The sequence below is a fragment of the Eurosta solidaginis genome, chromosome X, assembly GCF_040869045.1.
Source record: "Eurosta solidaginis isolate ZX-2024a chromosome X, ASM4086904v1, whole genome shotgun sequence".
Taxonomy (NCBI): Eukaryota; Metazoa; Arthropoda; class Insecta; order Diptera; family Tephritidae; genus Eurosta; species Eurosta solidaginis.
In genome coordinates this window covers 55885500-55913223 of record NC_090324.1, presented here as the reverse complement: position 1 = coordinate 55913223, position 27724 = coordinate 55885500, and the positions used below count along the sequence as shown (strand labels likewise).

General features: G+C 36.3%; 1 protein-coding gene across 1 annotated transcript in view; it reads left to right on the top strand.

Moving 5' to 3' along the window:
* LOC137234942 (nuclear factor 1 X-type-like) overlaps positions 1–27724 on the top strand; it is a 2160399-nt gene that overhangs the window by 667383 nt on the left and 1465292 nt on the right. Inside the window, exon 3 of the mRNA XM_067758242.1 lies at positions 3877–4217. Coding sequence (XP_067614343.1) covers positions 4137–4217 — 81 coding nt within the window. The 5' untranslated portion in view covers positions 3877–4136. The remainder of the gene's footprint in view (positions 1–3876; positions 4218–27724) is intronic.

The window sequence follows — 27724 nt, the reverse complement described above, 5'->3', positions numbered from 1 at the left end:
TACATAAATGAAGCTATTATCTTTGTTTAAATATCACTATTATTTTCTAAGATTAATATGGTATATGGTATGTGCATGTAATCGTGGTCTTTTTATTTAGTTGATTTATGGAACAACGGTGTAACTCGACGTATACCATTATTCCACACATACCCTCAATTATGATTTCATCAACAATCTCTGCCACTATAAAATTGTATAGTACCGTGGCGTTCCCAATTGCTACTTCACATTCTATTTCTCCAATTACCTGGGTGTCCTCTCCCGGGGCTGTACGTAATCTTGCTCCAAGCAATAGTCTTATCTTCTTTTTGACTAAATCCGCTCGAATGATGGTGTGAGATGCACCCGTATCTACAGTCAGTAAACGTTCCTTTCCATCCACATGTCCTCCGATATTAAGATTGTTCGACCTTCTTCCAATTTACGAGATAGAGATTATAGGGCATTCAATTGAGGGAGCCATCTGTCGCCCCTTGTTGCTGACTCTATTTAGTTTAACGATTGAGTGGACTTGGAGATTTGCTCATCTCCGTCATCTCTGCGTTTGCGGCCACCCACATTTTTGGAAGTATTAGGACCGGTGTTGCAATGACGTGCAATGTGACCTGGGTTGCCGCATTTGAAAAGTTTCATAACTCCAGCATTTTCCTGCTTCCAAAATTATGTCTACCCAATCTGGCATTTCCACTTCCACGCGATGAGCTTTGTACGCTGACTTACTCAAAAGTGAGGCTGTTTCCTGAGTCAGTGCATGCGATACCATTTCAACAAATGTTAGTTTTGGATTCGCATATGTAGCTGGTTTCGTTTCCAAATCTCGTAAGCCATTTATGAAGTTCTGGATTTTTACCCTCTCGGTGTATTCCACGCGTGCGTCCGCATTTGCTCGATGGGCCAGTCTTTCGACTCATTCGACGCAAACTCCTGCAAAGTTTCATTCGCTTTTTGGTAGCGATTTTGCAACTTAATTTGATATATCTCTTTCCTATGCTCGCTTCCGTAACGCCTCTCGACAGCGGCCATCAATGCTTCATAACTGTTCCTTTCGTACTCTGGAATAGTCTGTAAGATTTCAGCTGCAGGCCCTTTCAATGCCATGAACAGTGCAGCAATTTTATCTTCAGCATTCCAGTTGTTCACTGCTGATGTCTTCTCAAATTGAAGCCTAAACACCTCGAAAGGAACAGATCCGTCAAAAGATGGAGTTGTTACCTCCGGATTGCTTGCTGAAACAGCTCGGCGATTTAGAGTGCAACTCCTGTATACGACCTCTCAAAGCATCCACCTCGGCCTCGATTTTTTCCTCAAACTGCGTTATTTTCTCGTCCATACGCGCTTCGAGTTTTGATGATATACGCGCCTCTTGCGCTTCGAGTTGTATTGTTATGCGTGTCTCTTTTTCTTTCAGTTGTGCTTCCATCTTTGATGTAATCTGTGTCGACATTTCTGAAATACCAGTTTCTTGTGCTTCAATCTTCGATGCTATGCGTGCCTCCTGCGATTCCAGTTGAGATGCCATATATGTTTTCTGTTCTTCCAGTTGAGTTTCCATCTTGGATATTATACGTGTCTCCTTTGATTCAAGTTGAGATGCCATTGTTGATGTTTGAGCAGATATTGCATCCTGTTCAAGTCTGTACTCGTAACAGTCTACGATGTTTCATTTTTCTCTTAAATCTTTGTTGTCTCCTCGCGATTAAGAGGAAAGACATACTCTTCCACGTGAATTCCCTCTAATTCCATTGCCTTTCGTAGTCGTGCCTGAAGTTCGAGTTTATTGCCGGTTGTATTCAATCCACGGCTCTCCAACTCCTTTTTCAGTTGCTGGATTTTCAATTCACTCCACTTTGCCATGTCCAAGTTGTATTCGAAGTCTTCGGAATTTATTCAACAATTCCTTTTCTGACACCAATTGTAACCAATTTACTGCAATTCTCCTTATTTGCAACCTTCCGCTAACTTTCGAATCACTAAACTATTGAATAAATAAATCCACTATTCAATAATGCGAAATGGTCTTTATTAAATTACTTCAGAATAAAACTACTATTGCTCGCCAGATAGCGTCTTAAATCAAACTGATTGTCGACCCTCTACTGTTGCTGCCTTTTATACTATGTGATTTCTCGTTCGCATACTTCTAGGCGCTTCCATTTCTAGAATTTACTAGTTAGGTTATCAGCTATAAAATTACCACGTTTAGAGTTTCTCATATGCGCTTGTATATGTGAGCACAATTATAATTGCATACTTTTGGGAGCCTCTCAGATAAGATATCTGCATGTGTTTGTGCTTCTCTTCTCCGCTGCGTGTACATATGTGTATACATAATGGTTGAATTATTGATAAGCATAAATGTCACTGCTTAGCATCGGTTTAGAGATGATAGCATCCCTTTGTGTTGCTAATATTCGTCACAATATATATCTCTCTTTGTCAGATAATTATTTAAGTGTTTATCCTGATAATAATCCCTGTCTATAGGAATATTCTATTCGCGTATAGACCAAAAACCTCATTAATGATTTTTTTATTTGTATAAATTACGTTACTTAAACAATAATGTCAGATTGAGTTGAAAAGATATTAAACATGGTTTGCTGAATTTAATTGGTTGGGGAGGGGTGAAGATGACATTAGGGTAAGTGTATAGGGTCATTTGGAGAAAAATATAAGGGAACTCGCTTTCAGGCGAAATTATCGAGCGGTCCATGGAAGGGTGGGCTTCCTGCGAGGGGTGTGCATGGATGTAAGTATGACGATGATTGTGACATCCGCCCCGCATCAAGGTGGAAAAGGGTTAAGGGTCCCGGCTTCTCGCCCTGAGCTAGCTGAGGGACCTTGATTGCGCACAGGTGTACATGACAATTATTATTATGGCGCCCAAACAAAACAAATAGATGGGCTGCTATACTTAATATAGCCCCCAAACACACGAAATTCTTTTAAATACCACATACATATATATGGAGATAAAAAATGTGATTGGTTGAATTTTTCAGCAGCGCCGCTGATTAAAATTGGCGCCCACCAATAAAATTAACTTTAGATATTAACATCAGTCGACATAAAATTGCAAATACTCATTTACAAATACAGATATATTTCAATCATTTTTTATAAACGTACCATCATAAAATCATCGAGTTGGTGTTTATTAGACTACTTTGGGAATACTACATCACAAATTCAATTATACTTCACTACTAGCGTGTTTAAATCAAACTGATTCGTTATTCCCTAGCTTGCGCTACTTTTATACCCTCTGTTGCTTCGTTCGCATATTTCTTCTAAGATCTAGACTTTTCACAAACATGGAACAGTTGTATCGCATACTTGGTTATTTAGCTAAATGCGTGTGTATGGGTGGGTAGCAACTTCTGCTCTTAGCTGATGACTACATGTATGTATGTCAGATATCTCTTCACTTCGAGCTGCTGTTATGTGTGCGGAATATTCTTCATTGCCTTGTATATACATAAGTATGGCTGTTTGCTGTTTTTGTTGTTGTGATTATTTACTAACCGCATAGTGATGCCAACATTCGCCACAATAATATAACAAATTTATCCTAGGAAAATAATATATGTTACAAGAACATTAGGAACAAAGATAGAAGCGAGCTCACTGTTAAGAGTTGGCAGGATTCAGGCTTTGGCACGTTTACCGACGACGTTATGTTTTTTAGAAAGTGCGATTAGTTTGTTAACGTAATTACCATTAAAATCGACAAAATAAAATATATTTTTAATATATATATACGTTTATGTTTGTTTAGAGGTTCGTTTACCCTTAAAGAATATATGATGAGATCTTCGCTTTTAAACCTACATACATATTCCCAAAAAAAATCTGACCATTGTATTTTTACAGGTAACAATTCGTATTTTATAATTTTACGAAAAGTCTTATGGCTGTTTTACACTTCTTCGGCATGTTTTAAAAGCTAAAGCATGTTCGCATAACTAAAATTTATGAACATATTTGGAGGCTGAGATGCAAATGAAGACCGAAACAATTGAGGAGACAACACAGTCATTAAGAAACTGGATTCAAGGTTTCAATTAGCCGTTCATTGTGAAATATAGCTGAATAGCGTGAATGGAATAAGTTTTGGTGAAGTGCCTCAAGGCATGTTTATACCTGAGACACTGAAAAGCTGTATGATTGAGACGGACGTGTCTTCTTATTTGCAAACATCATCGTCAGGACAGGTGCTTTTCACTCATAAAAATTGATTATAGTATTTTGGCTACCTTTTTGTTTTTAATTTATTTAGTTTTGGCAGCCTTAAGGGCTGGGTGATTAGACCACAAGTTTTTGTTTTTCAACCGATATACTTCCGTTACTTAACGGTATCCGTCTTTAGGGCACCGTGTGACGTGGAGCTGTTTAACGCTTTATACCGTTGAGTAACTGAAATATAACGGTTGAAAAACAAAAACTTGTGGTTTTATTCTCCCAGGACCTAAGGCCGGCAAAACTAAATAAATTATAAAAAAATTTTAATCGTAAAACTATAGTTAGTAAAAAATTAGAACAAAGGTTTTTAAATGTAACTAGGGATGCAACATCGCTGATAAGAATATCGATATTTAGTCATAAATGATTTTGAATAGTAAATCGTCGACGTTTACGAATTATATATCGATATTTTTCTTATTTGTTTTAATTATCACTATACAAAAAAATTAGGTATGCTATGTAAAGGACTTGTTTGAAATGTATATTTAAAATCCCGCTACCAATCTAATTTTTTCAGCAAACGTATTATATGAAAATTTTAAATTCTTATAATTAGAACGCTGATGTTTATGCAATTACATATCTGAAAAAAGATGAAATAGCGATATGGTTACAAACGGAAGAATGCAAGTCGTTAATCAAAAATTCTAAATTCGCACATTTATTATATTTTACTTATTGCATATAGAGCTTATTTGCATATATTTTGCATGTACTTATACGTTTTTCTGAAATCCCAAAACCTTTAAAAATGGAAATTATTAGCAACATGTAAAGTTTCTCCCCTAATTAACTCCATCTTTTTATTTTGTCCGAACTAATTAGATATCAGATTGGGTTCGTTTAAATATACATATATACCCTCATTATTAACAATTCCTCCGTTACAAAACTCTATAGAGCTTCGCGCAGGCAGTCGGTAATTTTACAATGGGCCTGATGAATAAAAAATAAGCAATTGCTACTAAGGCAATTTCTTGAACTAATAAGCAATTGCTAATTATTATACGAATAAGAATTTTAGGCACCGCTGCTTTTTCTACAAAGTTTAAGCTTTTACTTGAAGCAACACATATATATATGTTGAAAAAAATGAATAAAAGTTTATTTAGTTATATTTGTTAAATTATTTAATTAATATATTTATATTAATTTTTATTTAACATTTTTGGTATACTGTTTTGTAGCCCAAACAATTATTAAATATTAGTAAATATTTCAAATCCATCACAAAGTTGCTGCGTTAAAAGTTCTCGCTTTTGCAGGCCCAATTGCCTCATCACGTTGTTATTCATAGGTTCGGTTGGAACCTGTTCGAACTAGTGGGGCTCTTGCGGCAGTTCAAAGGGTTCATCTTTTAAAAACTTTGCAATATTGTGCAAAATATTGCAACAAATTATAATTGAAGGGGTTTTTTTCAATCTTATTGCGAACTTTGTATTGTAAAATCGGAAACCTTGCTTTCAATTGTCCAAAACATCGTTCAATTACAACTCGTTCTCTGCAAAATAGTTTATAGTAGTGCCGCTGTTGAAGAGTTATTGGATTCCTCTAAGGTGTCATCAAAAAGGGAGATATACCATAACCATCATCTCCAAGAAGTAGCACGTTTTCTGATGAGTTTTGAAGTACATCATAAATGTCCGAATTTTTAAAAATCCTGCTGTCATGTACGGAGGCTGGCCACTGGCAATCTACACTTGTAAATACTTCTTTTTCAATACAAGTTGCCTGCACGTTTATGCTAGTAAAGCCCTTTCTGTTGACGTACTCGTTACCGAAAGCTTGTGATTTCGGAACTCGAACATGTGTGCAGCCTATCACTCCGATACAATTTGGAAAAGAGTACACTTCCCTCCATCCATTTTTAGCAGCAATCATTTCCCGCCAGACTTTGGAAATTTAATTCACACATGTGTCTTCTCTAAAACTTCACTCATTACTAAATTAAAAGTTTTGGATACTGTAGTTTGATGAGCTACGCGCAGGAAGATCTTCATCTTTTCAAATGCTGATAACGCAGCTCCTCGTTTTTCGCAAGTTTCGTCCAAAAAATAGGTGCTCAACCACTTTACGTTCTCACGATTGAATCGATATAGCTTCCGAATGTCTTCATTATTACATTCCCTTCGCACATTATAGTGTTTTCTTTTACGAATAGTCAAAAACTGCGCCATAGTTAAATGTTGCGCGAAGGAAAATCGAATAAAAACTAAATTACAAAAAATTTAGCATGGGGTAGAGCAGCCTTGAAAAATCGTAAGCAAATGCTACCTAAAAATAGCAAATTCTTCATTTATTCATTCGGAATTCAGGAATTGCTTATAGAAATAAGCAAATCCTGAATGAAAATAGCAGTTGCTTTTAGAAATAGCAAATGCTTATAAAAAAAGCAATTGCTTGGATTTTTATTCATTGAAATTTAACGAAAAGGTCAAAAAAAGCAATTGCTTTTTTTTATTCATCAGGGCCAATAAAAATTATAAAAAGGTAAGTACTAAAGTTATATTAAACACGAATAAAGCCTACCGCTAATTCCGTTGTACTCTATTAATACATGCATACGCTTATATGCTAACATCCATTTCACTGTATATATGCGTACTTTCAGCCATGTAGGATAATCCGTTATACCGGGTTTCAGTTTTACCCTAATTTTCAAGTACGCGCTAATAAACATGAAAATAATGTCCCTAGCCCCGTACATACAGTGGCACACAGCTTATTTCGTGCAGCAATAGAACAAAAATGTTGAGCTGTATAGAAAGGAAACTAGTACCGGTGTCAAACAAATTCAAATGCACAGTTTTAATAAAAATATGCTTCTATTTGAACAAGCACTTAATTTTCATTTGTTTACACGTTTGTGCTAATTATTTAATAAAAACTAAAATTATCTCAAAAACTAAGGTCACAGCTTATTTCGTGCACTGCGCCCTGCCTTACAAGAAACTATTTATTATTTAGTTTAGTACCTCGTACCTTTTTTTTAAATTACATCTTCTAGATGATTTTCCATATATGAAATTAGTTTTTGAGCGGCCTTTCTTCGACAAGAATAATTTCTAAATCGCTAATCTTATTAATCTGCCTTTGCCGTGTAGCCGATTCCAAAATTGACCACAAATTTTTAATGGCATTTAAGGCTAGAGATTGTGGAAGTGGATTCATGAGGTGTGAACAGTTCCATATTACCCATGCCTGCACAATCCATTTTCACATTCAGGTATTTGTCTTGGGTATTGCGAAATCGACCACGTACACCTAAATTAGGGACAATTTGTAACAAATTGTTTTCGCGGAAGGTTAAATACAAATTTTTGTTCATTGTACCATCAAAGAGAGTTATTTTGCCAACTCCGAAAAAGCTCTATTGCATGACAAGCTAAAATGTATTGAAATTTTATGGAGTAAGCAGCTTTTCATAATTTTGTTGGAGTTAGTGATTCTGGACAATAAACAGATACTTTTCTTTCACCACCATATGCAGAAATCGCCTCCCATTCCACAATTATCAAAAATTCGGTTTAAGTTAAATGCGGGACTGTGAGGACCCAAAACTAAGAAGTTTGGAATCCTCACAACATTTTAATAATTATTATATTAAATATGAATTATTCTGAAGACTAATGATTGCTATGTTAAACACATTTATTGCTTATATATACTTTTATCACAAATATATATATTGAAACATCAATTTATGCCCACAGCTATACTATTTTATATATGTTAAGGAAATTGTGGTACACAGCTGCTCTCATTCCTCCAAATGTCTAATTAATGTTAGTCAGATCACTAATAGTTCCTTTCATTTCTTTTGGAGGGCTAGTGTTTGGTTATATTGACTGCAAGTCCAGAAATAGCTACAACTCGCATTGAACAATTGTGCAAAATATATCTACTCTAAGCGTAAATTTGAACACATATCAGAGTTTTCGTTTAAAATACTTGATTGCAGTCTTACTACCTTCCTAAACTATCGCAATCTAATTTTCTTGAATAAATTATTTTATAAAAAACAACCAGAATACCTATTCCGAAATTTATGTTTTGCTAGATCTGACAGAACCTGTATCCTCATCGTTCCACGCCATAAATATCTCTCATCATCAAGGACGTTCTTTGCCAGTACTATCAAAGTATGGAAATCATTAATTTGACATTTGGAGGAATGAAAGCAGTTGTGTACCACAATTTCCTTAACATATATAAAATAGTATAGCTGTGGGAAGAAATTGATGTTTCAATGTGTATATTTGTGATAAAAGTATGTATAGGCAATAAGTATGTATGTAAAAAGGAAAGTTAATGTTTATGGAAATGTCATTCACTATTTATTTATAGTTTTATTTCAATATGTTTCAACACAAACGATTGAATAATTTAATGATTTTTTGTTTAAAAGTATAGAAAATATATAAAGTATTGTATTAAGTAAGTGTTGCGTTTCGCGACTTTATTTAATGCTTTAGAAAAACACCGACGGCTTTCGACTGACTTCTACGACTGCCTCTGCTGGACCAACGGATACATCAAAAAACGACTGGATCAACTGCAATAAACAACGGGATCAACTGAGAGAGTAATTAACGACTGGAAATAATATGACCATATTCCAACGGGAACATAGAGTCACATTGGTTGTTGTTGGCAACTGATATTAGACGGTGATCATTGTTTACATGTATGTGTTTAACATAGCAATCATTAGTCTTCAGAATAATTCATATTTAATATAATAATTATTAAAATGTTGTGAGGATTCTAAACTTCCGGGTCCTCACAGCCCCGCAATAACTTAAACCGACTTTTTGATAATTGTGGAATGGGAGACGATTTCTGCATTTGGTGGTGAAAGAAAAGTGTCGGTTTATTGTCCAACTCCAACCTAATTATGAAAAGCTGCTAACTCCATAAAATTTCTATACATTTTAACTTGTCATGCAATAGAGCTTTTTCGTTATACTGTGAAATTTTGCTGGATGGAGTTAGCAGTTTGTTCAGCATTGTCGATGATATATTGGTATTGAAAATGGTGCAATATCCGACATATTGCGTGTTGTTGCGGTTTACCTTTTTGGATACTGCTACTGGTTTCATCGTTGCGGTGGACTGTGTTTGATGCGGTTGTACCTCCATAGCTTATTGATGGCCAGTTTACCCAATCGAAATTGCCAATATGTATAAATACTCGGTACAACGATTTTAATTTATTTTATACTAGCAGATCAGGCAGACATTGCTCTACCCTAAATTTGGTCTATCTGCATACATTTTAATAAGCTTTTTTCGTCTAACTCTGCCCTCCTCCCTCTTAATTTTTTAATCCTAATCCTAGTCTCAGTCCTTCTCTGGTCTACTTGCCGGAAAAAGGATGATAAATTCTGATATACGCAAATTTATATACCAAATTTCAGGCAACTCGAATAGGACGTATGGTAAGAGGTATGTGGCTATGTGAGTATTATTAACTAATGTCTTTATTCCAGCTACGCATGCATATTTATCAGTTTTTCCAGGTTGATATTTGAATACGGACCAAACAGAATGGGACTTGCATTTATCAAGCTTATCCTGTTCGCTAAGATCGGCACTTCACCAATCTATAGGATGTTCCCCGTATCGAGCCTTATTTGGCTTGGATATGATCACGCATGGATCAGATTACAAATTGCTGAAGGAGCTATCCTTGCTGGAAGAGCCAGTATTACCTCTCTCGGACTGATAGTTTAGCGTTACTGCGAAAAGATATACAAGATAATAAAAGGAAAGCCTATGAGAGGAACGTCAATCAGTATAACTTGCGTTCCAAATCAGTGTCTTCCAAAGAAGGTCAAGAAGTTTACCATCGCAACTTTGTGCTCAGTAAATTTTCTAACAAATACAATGCCAAATTAGGTTCAAAATTTGTTAAATGCAGGATTCGAAACAAGCTCGGAAATTGAAAGATATCCGAAGCTAATTCCCTCTAATCCTCCGCACTAAAAGAGTCGTATTATTGGGTTTTGTAATGGTCCGTCAAAGAAAATGTACATTTTTGCGTTTTCACCTCCCTTGCACGTCAAAATTTGTCACATGTGATAAAATTCAATGAATGTGTGGTTGTCACTCTGTCAGTCAACACCGCGTGTATACAAAACGCTCAAAATTTTAAAGCTACGAAACTTTGGAAAAATGGGCACGTAAAATGTCAAAAACTGAAGCGAAATGTATTGTCTTCCGAAGGTATAAAAGGGCGCTCGACGCAGCAGTTAGCCTCTTTTACTTATTTTCATCAAGTACCATAGAAAAGGAAAGATCGACTTGGAATTTGGCCATCCACGTGCTGATTAATCTGATTAATAGAAAAGGTATGTTGTTTAAATACTATGGGCTCAAATGCTGCAGTTTTCAATCGATTTGCTATACCCAACAGAGATTCTATCCATCTGCGTGCTACCAATCTCGTGCAAGCGGAAAACCACCACACCTAACACCAAGATTTCAGTGCAATTTGCGCAAAAAAATTGGCAGTTTCTCGCCACCTCCATCACGGCTTGGTGAGGGCTGGAAGAGTTATTCAAGTAACCTACTAAACGTGCCATCATTAGTTGGACGATGTGCCCGTAATCCCGCCGATTATAACCGGAAGAATATAGCCCATCTTGGAAAGACTGTATCAGCATCTGCACTCGAACTTTAGAGGCAAGGAACACGAGGCACCTTATTGTAGGCATAAAGACGAAAAGATGGACCACGCATACCCGGCATGCAGAATTGATGTGCGCACCAGCTTTTTTTATACCTTTCATGAACATGAAATGGTATATTAACTTTGGTCCGATGTTTGTAACGTTGAGAAATATAGAAGATAGACTCACCATTAAGTATGCCCAAATGATCAGGGCGACGAAATGAGTTGATATAGCCATGTCCGTCTGTCCGTCCGTCTGTCTGTTTGAACGCAAACTAGTCCCTCAAATTTTGATATATCGCAATGAAATTTGGCACAAGGATGCATTTGTCGGATCCGGTAGGATCGGACCACTATACCATATATCTCCCATACAACCGATCGTTCAGATAAGACGATTTTGGTCATTCCTGCCGCAATTTAGAAAGTATAAACGTAAAAGTCGGCGATATATATTCTAATATATCTTAGAAGATATCATGAAAAAATCACTTTGATCGGAGCTATATATAGTATATATCCCATACAACCGATCGTTCAGATAGAAAGATTTTTGGCAATTTCTCCCTTAATTTCTAATATAAAAACGTTAAACTTGGTGATATTTATTCTAATATATCATAGAAGATTTCGTGAAAAAATCATTTCGATCGGAGCTATATATATTATATATCCAATACAACCGATCGTTCAGATAGAAAGATTTTTTGCTATTTCTCCCTAAATTTAGAAAGTATAAACGTGAAACTTGATGATATATATTTCAATATATCATAGAATATTTTCTGAAAAATTCACTTGATCGGAGCTATATATAGTATATATCCCATACAACCGATCGTTCAGATAGAAAGAGTTTTGGTAATTTCTCCCTTAATTTCCAATATAAAAACGTTAAACTTGGTTATATTTATTCTAATATATTGTAACGAATTTGCTGCAAATCGTCTTATTTGCAACCCTCTGCTAAGTTCGTATCGCTAAACTGTTGAATAAATAACTCCAATATGTAATAATGCAAAATGGCCTTTATTCAAGTACTTCACAATAACACTTGTACTTTGCAACGAATAGCTTACTTAATAACCAAACTGACAGCTCAAATGAAACTCTACTATAGCTCGCTAGATAGCGCTTAATCCAAATCTCAAATCAAACTGAATTACTTCTTTCTCGCCTGCGCCACTTTTATAGATTACGCTGCATACATCTAGGCTCTTCTATTTCCAGAAGTTACTAGTTAGTTTCGGCTACAAAATCGCCAGGCACAACTGCGTGCACAAATTATTGCTCTCTCTTGTGACAACTCAGATAAGATATATGCATGTGTTTGTGCATTGACTCTTCGCTGCTCGTATACGTACATGGTACATATATGTAGACGCAGTTATTGTTTCGTTTATGTAGATACATAGTGATTGAATTATTTATGTGCATTCACGTCACTGCTTAGCATCGGCTTAGAGACGATAGCATATTTGGATGGAACACCTTTCCGCCGGTGAGGGTTGTATAGCAGTACCAAATCTCCCTCCCGGAAACCTTCCGAATTATTTTCCTTGTCGTACCTGTGTTCCATCTTACTACTCATTATTCTGGATCGTTCCCTCGCACTCTGTTGCTCGGCCAATGAAAAACTACTTCGCAGAGCTTGCGCTGGACGGATTTGCTTTGCATAATCAGTATCGTTCCGACGCTTCACAACAGTAGTGTGCCTTGGCTTGAAACCACCCTTGCATTCTTTCTTCGTTTTAGTACGTCCGTTAGGGCTTTTCAATGCCAGTGTTTCGCTCACAGGTACCTTCGGCTTTGATATGTTTGGCCCATTTGTTCCATCAACCTTTACCTTTGAATTTCGTGGCCTTCGTCGAGTCTTCTCCACCAGTACCCGATTACTGTTGAACCCTTTTTCCAAACTAAAGTTAAGTGGCACATCTTGGTTCTCATAACGCATCACCCTTCTCTGCATATCGATCTTGATGTCATGGTCAACCAAGAAATCCACTCCCAATATAACTTCATCAACAATCTCCGCCACAACAAATTTGTGTAGAACCATGGCCTTCCCAATCAATACTTCACATATCACTTCTCCCTGAACTTGGTTATACTCGCCAGTGACCGTACGCAACTTTGCTCCAGGTAACGGTTTTACTCTCCTGTTGACCAAGTCAGGTCGGATCAAGGAATGAGATGCGCCCGTATCTACAGTCAGTACTCGTTCTTTGCCATCCACATTCCCTCTGACGGTAAGACTGCTCGATTTTCTATCAATTTGCGACACAGATATCACAGGGCATTCAATAGCTGGATCTAGCTCTCTACCTCTTACTCGCTCTTGCTCATCTCCTCCAGCTTTGCGTTTACGCCCACCCACATTGTTGGAACTATTAAGGCCAAGATCGCAATGACGTGCAATGTGACCGGACTTCCCGCATTTGAAGCATTTGATAACTTTTTCACTCCGCTTTTGCGATCCTTTCAGCGCCTCCAATATTGCGTCTACCCACTCTGGCCGTTCTACTTCCACACGGCGTGATTTGAAAACTGGCTTAAACAGAAGCGACGCTGTTTCCTGAGTCAGGCCTTGTGACACCGTTTCTGCGAATGTTGGTTTTGGATTCGCATATGTAGCCCGCTTCGTTTCCACATCTCGTATGCCATTTATGAAGCTCTGGATTTTTACCCTTTCCGTGTATTCCACGGGTGCATCCGCATTTGCAAGATGAGCCAATCTTTCAATGTCAGAAGCAAACTCCTGCAAAGTCTCGTTAGCTTTTTGGTAGCGGTTTTGCAATTCTATTTGAAATATCTGTTTCCTGTGTTCGCTTCCGTATCGCCGTTCTACAGCAGCTGTGTAAGATGCAGCAGTCTGTAAGATTTCGGCAGCTGGTCCTTTCAATGCTACGAAGAGTGCGGCAACTTTATCTTCCACATTCCAGTTGTTCACTGCTGCGGTCTTCTCAAACTGTAGCTTAAAGACCTGGAAAGGAACAGAACCGTCAAAGGATGGTGTTTTTACCTTTGGATTACTCGCTGAAACTGCTGGACGATTTAATTGTAACTGCTCCATACGACCCTTCAAATCATCGACTTCTGCCTGAAATTGAGCGATTTTTGCATCCTTCGCTTCCAGCTTTGATGTTACCCTTGCTTCCTGCGCTTCTAACTGTGAAGACATTTGTGCCACCTGTAATGATAAGCGCTCTTCTTGTTCTTCCATCTTTGATGTTATGCGTTTCTCCTGCGATTCCAGTTGGGATGCCATATATGTCTTCTGTTCTTCCAGTTGAGTTTCCATTTTGGATGTTATACGGGATTCCTGCGATTCCAGTTGTGAGGAAATTTGTGTCGACATTTCTGAAATACGTGTTTCTTGTGCTTCAATTTTCGATGTTACTGTCGACGTTTGTGCAGATATTGCAGCCAATATCACGTTCAAGTCTGTGCTGGTAACCGTTTGCGCTGTTTCGTTTTTCTCTTCAATTTTTGTTGTCTCCTCGCCATCAAGACGAAAGACATGCTCTTCCACATCAATTCCTTCTGCTTCCATTGCCTCTCGTAGCCGTGCCTGAAGTTCAAGTTTAACGCCGCTTGTATTCAATCCACGGGTCTCCAACTCCTTCTTTAGTTGCTGGATCTTCAATTCACTGAACTTTGCCATGTCCTTGTTGTCCTTTGGAATTTATTCAACAATTCCTCTTCTGACACCACTTGTAACGAATTTGCTGCAAATCCTCTTATTTGCAACCCTCTGCTAAGTTCGTATCGCTAACCTGTTGAATAAATAACTCCAATATGTAATAATGCAAAATGGCCTTTATTCAAGTACTTCACAATAGCACTTGTACTTTGCAACGAATAGCTTACTTAATAACCAAACTGATTGACAGCTCAAATGAAACTCTAGTATAGCTCGCTAGATAGCGCTTAATCCAAATCTCAAATCAAACTGAATTACTTCTTACTCGCCTGCGCCACTTTTATAGTTTACGCTGCATACATCTAGGCTCTTCTATTTCCAGAAGTTACTAGTTAGTTTCGGCTATAAAATCGCCAGCCACAACTGCGTGCACAAATTATTGCTCTCTCTTGTGACAACTCAGATAAGATATATGCATGTGTTTGTGCATTGACTCTTCGCTGCTCGTATACGTACATGGTACATATATGTAGACGCAGTTATTGTTTCGTTTATGTAGATACATAATGATTGAATTATTGATGTGCATTCATGTCACTGCTTAGCATCGGCTTAGAGACGATAGCATCGCTCAGTGCTGCTAACATTCGTTACAATATCATAGAAGATTTCCTGAAAAAATCACTTTGATCGGAGCTATATGTATATAGTATATACCTATCCCATACAACCGATCGTTCAGATAGAAACACTTTCGGCCATTTCTCCCTTAGTTTCGAATATAAAAACGTGAAACTTGGTGATATATTCTAATATATCATAGAAGATTTCCTGTAAAAATCATTTCGATCGCAGTTATATATAATATATATCACATACCGGTCGTTCAGATAAGGGTGTTTTTGGCATTTTTTATTTTATATATATCTTAAAAATCGTTTAGATCTTTTCACTATATATTTCTTATCTTATACATCCGATTATTTGGAGATTACGAACGGGATAAAATTATTTTTCAGCCCAATTCATGAAAGGTATGAAGTCTTCGGCACAGCCGAAAACAGTCCATCCTTTTCATTTTAAACTAACTATGGAATATAGTGATCCAACAACCGAACCACAAAAAACCTGTTGTGTAAAGAAAAACCAGCAATATAACGGCAACAAAAACCTTGTATTTAAAAACAAAGCTTGATAAATAATAATATTTTTTTTTGTAATTAAAAGTTATTTAAAGAAAAGATTAGAAAAAGGAACATAAGAAAAAAATACTGACAAAACTAAAAAAGAAGAGAAATAAGTTTAAAAAAAAAAAAAAAATGGCTTGGTAAATGTGCTATTCAGTTTTGTGGCAATATTGCGTATTAATTTGTATTGATAACAGTAGAAAAAAAAACTATAGCTTATCTACCAATATAAATTTCATGGGAGATCTTTAAACACACTAAAAAAAAAAAACAAAAGAAACATTGTAGATTTAATATAGCGAAAAAGTATAGCAAAAATTATATTCATGAAATAATAAAGTTTTCCTGGCGGCATACGGTGGCGTAGTGAGGTAGGTAAAGTTTCTTTCTCTAGGCATCTTCTTTAACCTTTTTTATTGGGAAGATCTTGGTTCGGTAGGGTAGAGAAAGCGAATGTCAATTGACATCATAGACATCGCTGATTAATGAATATGACGTACAACATGCTTCAAATTTACAAGTAATTTACTTTAAGAACAAAAAATATGTGATGAAAGGCGTTAATCCATGACTGCTTATGAATTAAGACGCTTCGAATTAAGTTCAAAGTTCAAAGTTTATTAATAAATTTGTACATGTGAGACTATTGTATCTTAACGTACATCAACATTCGGATATTTATCAACAATACAATATTTTTAATTTCTAAATTTATTTTTAATATACATTATATTTAATAAATAGATTATGAAAACTAATTCAATCAAAACAGTATCAACTATTCTATGTATGTATATTTGTATGAATGCTCAAGAAGGTCTTTGACTAGTTTAGTAAAAAGAAAAAGAAAAATAAAAACAAAAATAAAAGAATGAATCCGATTCAAAAAGGTTAGTGCCTCTACAAGTTCGCTTTAAATGGCGACGTTTACAAAATATATCGCCAAATTAAAGTTAAGGTAGGGGATCAAGACTTCCAACTAATCCTCTTTAGTCAAGCAAGACGAAAGAAGAGTTAAAATTTACAAGTAAGGAAGGTTAAGTTCGGGTGTAACCGAACATTACATACTCAGTTGAGAGCTATGGTGACAACATAAGGGAAAATAACCATGTAGGAAAATGAACCGAGGGAAACCCTGGAATGTGTTTGTATGACATGCGTATCAAATGAAAGGCATTAAAGAGTATTTTATGAGGGAGTGGGCCATAGTTCTATAGGTGGACGCCATTTAGGGATATAGCCATAAAGGTGGATCAGGGTTGACTCTAGAATGCGTTTGTACGATATGGGTATGAAATGAAAGGTGTTAATGAGTATTTTAAAAGGGAGTAATCCTTAGTTCCATAGGTGGACGCCGTTTCGAGATATCGCCATAAAGGTGGACCAGGGGTGACCCTAGAATTTGTTTGTACAATATGGGCATCAAACGAATGGTGTTAATGAGTATTTTAAAAGGGAGTGGGCCTTATTTCTATAGGTGGATGCCGTTTCGAAATATCGCCATAAAAGTGGACCAGGGGTGACTCTAGAATGTGTTTGTACGATATGGGTATCAAATTAAATGTATTAATGAGGGTTTTAAAAGCGAGTGGTGGTTGTTGTATAGGTGGTCGCCTTTTCGAGATATCGCCATAAAGGTGGACCAGGGGTGACTCTAGATTGCGTTTGTACGATATGGGTATCAAATGAAAGGTGTTAATGAGTATTTTAAAAGGGAGTAATCCTTAGTTCCATAGGTGGACGCCGTTTCGAGATATCGCCATAAAGGTGGACCAGGGGTGACCCTAGAATTTGTTTGTACAATATGGGTATCAAAAGAAAGGTGTTAATGAGTATTTTAAAAGGGAGTAATCCTTAGTTCCATAGGTGGACGCCGTTTCGAGATATCGCCATAAAGGTGGAGCAGGGGTGACCCTCGAATTTGTTTGTATAATATGGGTATCAAAAGAAAGGTGTTAATGAGTATTTTAAAAGGGAGTAAACCTTAGTTCCATAGGTGGGCGCCGTTTCGAGATATCGCCATAAAGGTGGACCAGGGTGACCCTAGAATTTGTTTGTACTATATGGGTATCAAAAGAAAGGTGTTAATGAGTATTTTAAAAGGGAGTAATCCTTAGTTCCATAGGTGGACGCCGTTTCGAGATATCGCAATAAAGGTGGACCAGGGGTGACCCTAGAATTTGTTTGTACAATATGGGTATCAAAAGAAAGGTGTTAATGAGTATTTTAAAAGGGAGTAATCCTTAGTTCCATAGGTGGACGCCGTTTCGAGATATCGCCATAAAGGTGGAGCAGGGGTGACCCTAGAATTCGTTTGTGCAATATGGGTATCAAAAGAAAGGTGTTAATGAGTATTTTAAAAGGGAGTAATCCTTAGTTCCATAGGTGGACGCCGTTTCGAGATATCGCCATAAAGGTGGACCAGGGTGACCCTAGAATTTGTTTGTACAATATGGGTATCAAAAGAAAGGTGTTGATGAGTATTTTAAAAGGGAGTAATCCTTAGTTCCATAGGTGGACGCCGTTTCGAGATATCGCCATAAAGGTGGACCAGGGGTGACCCTAGAATATGTTTGTACAATATGGGCATCAAACGAAAGGTGTTAATGAGTATTTTAAAAGGGAGTGGGCCTTAGTTCTATAGGTGAACGCCGTTTCGAAATATCGCCACAAACGTGGACCAGGGGTGACTCTAGAATGTGTTTGTACGATATGGGTATCAAATTAAAGGTATTAATGAGAGTTTTAAAAGGGAGTGGTGGCAGTTGTATATGTGAAGGCGTTTTCCAGATATCGACCAAAATGTGGACCAGGGTGACCCAGAACATTATCTGTTGGATACCGCTAATTTATTTATATATGTAATACCTGCCAAGATTTTAAGGGTTTTTTATTTCGCCCTGCAGAAATTTTTCATTTTCTTCTACATAATATGGTAGGTGTCACAACCATTTTATAAAGTTTTTTCTAAAGTTATATTTCGCGTCAATAAAACAATCCAATTACCTTACCATGTTTCATTCCTTTTTTCGTATTTGGTATAGAATTATGGCATTTTTTTCATTTTTCGTAATTTTCGATATCGAAAAAGTGGGCGTGGTCATAGTCGGATTTCGTTCGTTTTTCATACCAAGATAAAGTGAGTTCAAGTAAGCACGTGAACTAAGTTCATTAAAGATATGTCGATTTTTGCTCAAGTTATCGTGTTAACGGCCATGCGGAAGGACAGACGGACGACTGTGTATAAAAACTGGGCGTGGCATCAACCGATTCCGCCCATTTTCACAGAAAACAGTTAACGTCATAAAATCTATGCCCGTGCCAAATTTCAAAAGGATTGGTTAATGTTTGTTCGACTTATGGCGTTAAAAGTATCCTAGACAAATTAAATGAAAAAGGGCGGAGCCACGCCCATTTTGAAATTTTCTTTTATTTTTGTATTTTGTTGCACCACATCATTACTGGAGTTAAATGTTGACTTAATTTTCTTATATACTGTAAAGATATTAAATTTTTTGTTAAAATTTTACTTAAAAAAAAAATTTTTTTTAAAGTGGGCGTGGTCCTTCTCCGATTTTGCTAATTTTTATTAAGCGTACATATAGTAATAGGAGTAACGTTCTTGCCAAATTTCATCATGATATCTTCAACGACTGCCAAATTTCAGCTTGCAAAACTTTTAAATTACCTTCTTTTAAAAGTGGGCGGTGCCACGCCCATTGTCCAAAATTTTACTAATTTTATATTCTGCGTCATAAGTTCAACTCATCTACCAAGTTTTGTCGCTTTATCTGTCTTTTGTAATGAATTATCGCACTTTTTCGGTTTTTCGAAATTTTCGATATCGAAAAAGTGGGCGTGGTTATAGTCCGATATCGTTCATTTTAAATAGCGATCTGAGATGAGTGTTCAGAAACCTACATACCAAATTTCATCAAGATACCTCAAAATTTACTCAAGTTATCGTGTTAACGGGAGGACGGACGGACGGACGGACATGGCTCAATCAAATTTTTTTTCGATCCTGATTATTTTGATATATGGAAGTCTATATCTATCTCGATTCCTTTATATATGCACAACCAACCGTTATCCAATCAAACTTAATATACTCTGTGAGCTCTGCTCAACTGAGTATAAAAATTATCACTTTCGGAGTTAACTGCACTCCATAGCTCACAGTCCGTTCACTTCACCAACTCCCTAAGGATTGTGCATTATGTCATGGAAATCTATGTAAGTGAAGCGCTCTATGGCGGGCATGATATACAGTAGACCTGGCGTTATTTTTTTTTTTTTTTGGAATTTTGAGTACGGGGATTGGTCAAATATGCGATTCGATGTAATAATTCATGTGGTAAATTTTTAACTCAATCAGAGTGTGCCAACCTGTGCCATAATGAGGTCAAAGGTCAAAATATAGAAAAACACTTGGTTTTTTTTACTGTTATCTGTTTATTTATTAAAGAAAAAATAAAATGACGCAATTTTTCCACAATTTGCATTTCAATCATTAATATATGTCTCAAGAATATTACAAAAGCGAAGTTTTAGTATATGAAGGGAACTTTTGCCTGTAGCTCTCGACTATATGAAGCAAGTATTGTTTATCTTCTTCGCTATGAGTTAAAGACCGGTTAAAATCTGTTATTAGTTTTACTTTCCTCTCAGCAGAATCATTAACAGCAGTGACGTTTTTGAGGATTTGAACACCCTTTAAATATTCTGCATTTTCGCACCAGTTTGAGGGATCTAAGTTGAACAATTTTACGTCTATTTCCAATCGTGAAAAGATATTTCTAGTTCTTTGCGTTACAAAACAACTTAAATCTTTACTTATGAATGCTTTCATTTCTTCAATGCTGGCATTTACATTTTTATGCAGATAAACGCCATTGTCGTCATTGCTTTCAAACTCTTTTTCTAATGCTAGTGCCTCAACCATCTTTCTTTTCACATTTAAGTCCACATTAGAATCGAAAAAGGCGAGACCAACGGCTTCCTCGGACAGACACCATAAGTAGTTTTTCATTTTATCTAATAAGGCTAGAGATATTTTTGGGTCGTAATAATCGGCAATGTTTTTTACCAGCTGCAAATCAAAATTTGGTGCTTCGACTGCATTAGTAGTTCGAAACCAATACGGAATATAAAGACGCACCAGGAAAATACACACATTGCGGAATCCATTCAAATGGCTGGAAGACATTTTAAATTGTTTTTGCAAAGCAAACATTTTTAAGGCATATATCGCTTTTGACATAAACCTGGCATGTGACGTCGCGCCAGGTGCACGAAAAGAAAAGTTCGGGATGCTGCCACCTAAGAAAATAAACATGAGTTGCAATAGCTCTTTGTAATCATGGCGAACGTGGTCTTTTGCTATATTTTTGATGCAAAATTCTTTATTGGCTTCACATTCCTCTGCATTTATAGCACGTCGCACTTCTTCATCCATGATTCCAATTGAAAGATCTTTTAAATTGAAAGTGTTCCATTCCCGCGAAAAACGTTCAAATATGGCAACTTCCGGGCCACAAGATTTTCCAAAATATATTTCAAATACAGCTCGTAGTACGATTTCTGCAATATGATGCCTGCATGGCAACCACAACAAGCTACGTTTCAATTTTTCTTCCAGCAACATTCCAGCACCGTTACGTTTACCAGTGTTTGTAGCTGTCGTGTCAAAGCATACCATTTCCACCGAATTTATCATATTCATTTTTTCTAAGTAATTATATATGGACTGGGCGATTGCTTCACCAGTTCCACATTCAATAATTGGAATGGAAATTAATTTTTCTATATTATCTGCCGTTAACACAATAGCTAGGCGTTCTACTTTTTCCTTTCCAGTCATTGCAGGAAGTAGTTTACCGTCCCAGTGTAACACAAATGTATCAGGGATCTGAAACATTTTCGCTCTAAGAAGTATTCATAACAAATCCAAAATAAATTTTATACCTTGAAATTCTCAATAATTTCTGTACCATGACGCCGACGATATTCCTTGCGCTGTTTTCTCAAACTTGTACAATTAATAACCAGATCTTCAATATTGTGACCCAAAGCTTTAGCTGTTGCAATAATAAAATAAATTGCGAGTGGGGTTGACATATTGCCAGCATCCATGCAAGCAAGCATTCTATCATCTATGAAGCTTTTTTTACCACGTTTTTTTTTCAGCTCGTTGGTGTTTGATACGATCATCGACTGCTCTACAGATTTTTCAGACTCACATTCACTTTCATCACGTACATCATAGTCTACACTCAACTCTAAAAAAAAGTAGTTGAAAGAGAAACTTACATGTTATTTGTTTCAGCAGAATTAACTAAATACCTTGAGTGCTTTCCAATCTTTGATACTTTGCTCTGCGTCTATTTTCTTCTTCTAACCTTTGCGCCTTCCGTTTTTCTTTATTTGCGAGACATTGATCTATAGAAATCATGCTCCCAACACGACCTGGCTCTCTTTGTTTAATTAAAAAGTCTCGGTCCTCAGGAATAGCAATCATTTCTAAAGCATCAGCATGTGCAATATCGAATAAATTGTTCAAATTATCATTGAAATCATTTTCCTTTTTACGAGAACTAGGAAACGAAGATGTACAAAATTTCTGTACTGTTCTCCACTCATCATATAATTTCACCAATTTATCGTCACATGTTTTTTTGTTTAACGTTGGAACACGTGCTCTTTCCCAAAAAGGCAATATTTCCTTCGAAGCCAATTTAGCACTTTCCTTAATTGTTTTCTTTTCACACCGCACATAGTAAAAAAAACATTTCAGCACTTGTAGTTTTGACGGTAACTTGCTTCCAAGTATATTTTTTTCACATTTTCCTATCAAATATACGTTTGTGTCAGCAGATCTAAGTGTAACAAAATTATTTACAGCCATCACGTTATTGCAGTATAACTTTTACTATTTTTAATTATTTTAATAAAGACCCTTTCTTAACCACAGTCAATTTCGCAATGACAAAATATTAAAAGGTCTATTTGCACGTCTCAGTCTGTCTAATAATCAACATTGGCGTATGTGAACCGTAATGTATGAATTTACCGTTAGGCGGGTCACTGACTACATTATCTGCGCAAATTCGAGTAATTTGTTGTTGTGAACTCAGTGAACGCAATTCCACTCAATTCCAACAACAGTCTTGTGCAGATAATTTGTGTAGTCAGTGGCCCGCCTTAGTTCAATGGAATTTTTACTTATTTACTCTTTTCTAATATTTATAAATTTTCTTATCATTATTGGACATATAGAAAAAATTACTGTGCAAAATATTGAGGAAAAATGAGGTCATTACATTCTATATATAATAAATAAAGGGATAACAGTAAAAAAAAACCAAGTGTTTTTCTATATTTTGACCTTTGACCTCATTATGGCACAGGTTGGCACATTCTGATCGAGTTAAAAATTTACCACATGAATTATTACATCGAATCGCATATTTGACCAATCCCCGTACTCAAAATTCCAAAAAAAAAAAAATCTCATGTAAGCTGCGCCAGGTCTAATATACAGTCACTCTAGATGCTACGACTCAAACTATCGAAGCTCTAAAATCGACAGGCTTTCCCCTGAGGAAACAACCTTATATCAAACATAATTATTAGAATCAATCCCAGACATTGATTTCTTAGATATAGAATTTCTGAAATTTATGGATTCAACGTTTTAATTATCCGTTCATTGTGAAATATAGCTGAACAGTATGAATGGAATAAGTTTTGGCGAAGTGCCTCAAGGCATGTTTATACCTGAGACAATCAGGCGTTCCGCACGTCTACGGTCTGTCTTCAGATCGGCCAAAGCCTCCATTTTCGCTGCGGATGTTAAGTTTGCCAGATATGGCTTTAAATTTCCTTTAATTATGCCCACCAGCTCCCTTTCCGGGATTTTCTGTTTTAGCCTGAACGTCAAATCGTGGATCTCGCCATAAAAATCATTAAAACTCTCTTGACCCGACTGCTTCCTCTCCATTGATTATCTCGTAATCAGACTCAGCGGTTTTAAAGTGGGCCAACAGCTCTGCCTTAAGCTCGAAGTAGCCAAAAGCAGAGTCGTCGGCATGGTCCTCAAGTACCTGCCAATACCACTTAAGCGCAGAGCCTGTCAAGATATAATGGAAATCAGTGAAGAGACGATTGTATGAGATGTCATACTGATCCCTTAATTCCTCTATTCTAAATAAAAAGCTTTCCGCGGTGATCCCCTTAGCAGACCCATCGAACTTGGAGTGCCACTCTTCTGAGTCAACTTTCCTCCAATTTGGGTATGCAGGCTCCCCAGTTCTGCCCTGATCCGTGGCAGCTTCGGCATTCCTGGTGGGGCCTTTATCTCCCCCCCCCCCCCCCCCCCCCTTGCGGAGTGGATACGTTAGCGGCTTGCTTTTTTGGCCCCCGATCCGACACTACTAGTTCCCCCATACGGTTGCTGAGGTGTGTAACGTCGGTCGGATCACGAACCGCGTTTATGTACTGCGCGATTACCTAATTTTGGGTAACCATCATCTCCATCATTCTTTCACGCTGTTCGGTACTGGCAGCAGCTGATCTTGGTCTGTTGCCTAAGGCCTTCGAACCCCAAGCTCCCGAATACTTTGGTTGCCATCCTGTACAGCATCCGTTCTTCCGTTGACTCCTGGTGCTCCGGTTTCTGGCATTCTTAAAAGGTATTCAATCTTCGTAGAAAAACTCAGGTTGTTATTGGACTCGTCGACATATAGCTGGTTTGTTACCGACACTGCGAAACACCTATTCGTATCGCCCTCGCTTGAACTAAAAATCCCAGCAGCGCACCGATTAAATAGGTCGGAAGGTACAAAGTCAACTGGAAATGGTATTCCCGTATCTATTTGATTAAACAGGGATCCTGCCACCTGATTTTCTAGATGCATAGTCACACTCTTGGTGATACGCCTATCAGTACTAAACAATCACAACCCACCAGTAACTCTATCTGGGTTGTCTCCCCCCTCCATTCACTCACACAAACACACGAGCGAGGGAAGTTTGGCCCACCTGGGTGCTTCTGGTTCACCAAGCCGAACTTACCAACACCGAGATTAGTTGGTTTAGTACAAAACAAAATAAATCAACGTTGCACCGATCGCTAATAAAAGTAAATCGAAACATTAGAAAAGATATTCGATTACGTTTCATATGCAGTGATGAAAAAAAATTAATAATTGGTAAACTACGCAACTAAATAAGGCCAATCCAAAATAAATTTACTACCTTATATTCGGGTGCAAATAGTGTTAAAAAAACTTCAAAACAAATTCAAATCGAACTTGAAAACAAATGGATTCAATAAAATAAAAATAAAAATAATTAAGTATAAACCAAAAAATTCAAAAATTCCAAACGTTTGCGAACTAAAATCCCGTGAGCAATTAAAAACAATATAGAATAAATAAAATAAAAAGAAAAAAGGAACTTTCCAAGATTTAAATATATACTAATTCACGTTAGACTTAGTTTTATGGAAATTTCAGTAGAAAATAAAATAAAAAAATTGCATTAAAACTAAGTGACAGAAATATCTCAGTATATTGCTAAATAATTTCCTATGCAGATTCCAAAATTAGTTTCAATAGCTAGATGTCTTTAAATATGCATGTGAACGAAAGGATTTTCTTACAATTAAATAAAAAAAAAACTTAAAAAAATAATTAATTGATTTTTTTTAGTGGGAAATTACGTATAAAAACAATCAACATGTAATTAGTTCCGTTTTGATTGCAAAGAAAATAAAACTAATCAAAAATTTAAGAAAAAAATTCCAGATAAATAACGTGAACTATTGAAACATATGTGCGTTTATTATGTGATGACAAATTATTAATATATTTATTTCAAACAAGTAAAGGTGTCTAGGTTCGAGTGTAACACAACATTATATACTCAGCGCGAGTTTCAATTGTACATTTCATTTCAGGTAAATTACTTTTCTACATAACACGTGGCACCGCCCGTTAAAAAAAATTGTCTCCCCATTTCCTCTTATAATAAAACTTGATAAGTGAAATATCATTGATTCAAAACTATTTTGTTCTAAGTTATAGCTTATTATTCTAGCCTACGACCCTTTTAAACTTGTTTTATATCTAAGTTGCCGTGCTATTCAACCGATCCCGTTGAATTTTACTAGAAATATTTTTTGCTATAAGGAAAATATATTTACACAATTTCATTAGGATATGTTAATTTTTCTTCGAGTTATAGCTCCCGAACCATAGAAATTTGCTTAGCCATAAAAGGTGCGGTGACACACCCATTTTCAAAAATTTTAGTTTTTTCCAACTTTATGCAATAATTTAATTTAGAAAGTAAAATTCTATTGATACAAAGCTCTTTCTTGCTAAGATATAGCTTATTATTTACGTCTACGACCCTTTTAAAAATCTCTTATATAAAAGTGGGCGTGGTCTAACCAATCTCGTTCATTCCTGCTATAGGGAAAATTTGTGTACCCAATTTTATTACGATCCGTTAATTTTTCTTTGAGTTATGGCTCCCGAAACATAGAAAATTGCTTAGTTATAAAAGGGGCGGTGCCACGCCCATTTTTTTAAATTTTAAGTTTTTCCTATTTACTGTTATAAATCCACTTGGGAAATGAAATACCAATAATAGAAAGCTCTTTTTTTGCAAAGTTATAGCTTATTTTATTCGTCCACGACCCTTTTCAAAATTTTGTATATAAAAGTGGGCGTGGTCCTTAACCGATTTCGTTAATTTTTCTTCAAAGCATTCCTTATAGTAAAAGCAAACTATCTGCCGAATTTTGTTACGATAGGTTTGGCGATTTTTGATTTATGATTAATAATATTTGTAAAATTGATTTTATCACAAGTGGGCGGTGCCACGCCCATTTAAATTTTTTTTTTTCAATTTTTATCAAGAGTTTCATTAAAAGTCCACACGTCAAGTCTCAACATTCTAGGTGTATTATTTACTTAATAATCAGTTTTTTTGTGGTTTCCAAAATGTTATATATATAAAAAGTGGGCGTGGTTATCATCCGATTTCGTTCATTTTCAATGCCAATCTATTCTGGGCCCGATAAGCGCATGTACCAAATTTGGTGAAGATATCTCAATATTTACTCAAGTTATCGTGTTAACGGCCAGACGGACGGACATGGCTCCATCAAATTTTTTTTCGATAATGATGATTTTGATATATAGAATTCTATATCTATCTCCATTCCTTTATACCTGTACAACTAACCGTTATCCAATCAAAGTTAATATACTCTGTGTGCAAAGAACGCTGAGTATAAAAAGTATATGAATATAAATATGTATCGATGTAAATATAAAAATATAAATGTGTTTGTAGGTATTTTCCAAACAATAATATACATATGTATTTCAAAAACGTATATACGTGTGGTATTATATACGTAGCATGTATGTTTAAAAAGTGTTCAGGACAGTATTAACCTGGCCCTCTTCTTAAATAAAAATCATTTGGTGTATATATGTCGTTGCAACTTAGCAAGGTCGTAGTGGGTATGCTGAGTCCGTATGTTTGTCATCCGTCACGGGTCACTGTCAGCTAATTTTCCCCTAGTGTCGAATGCGGCACAACAGTGTTCGATTCCTGACTTCGAATCTGGTAGCCACATTCTCCCATTACCCAATACACCTCTTGCCACCATTATGTGGAGATTAAAATAAAGATATAACAGAACAATAAAATACGGTTGGTACAAAACTATTTTTCGCTAAGATTTAACTTATTATTTTTGCCTACGACCCTTCATTTATGTAAAACTGGGCGTGGTTCTTAACCAATCTTAACCATTTTTACTAGGAATATTTCCTGCTATAAGGAAAATATGTGTACCAAATATTGTTACGGTATATAAATTTCTTATCGAGTTATGGCCCCCGAAACATTGAAACATTGAAAATTGCTTAGACAAAAAAGGGCTGGGGT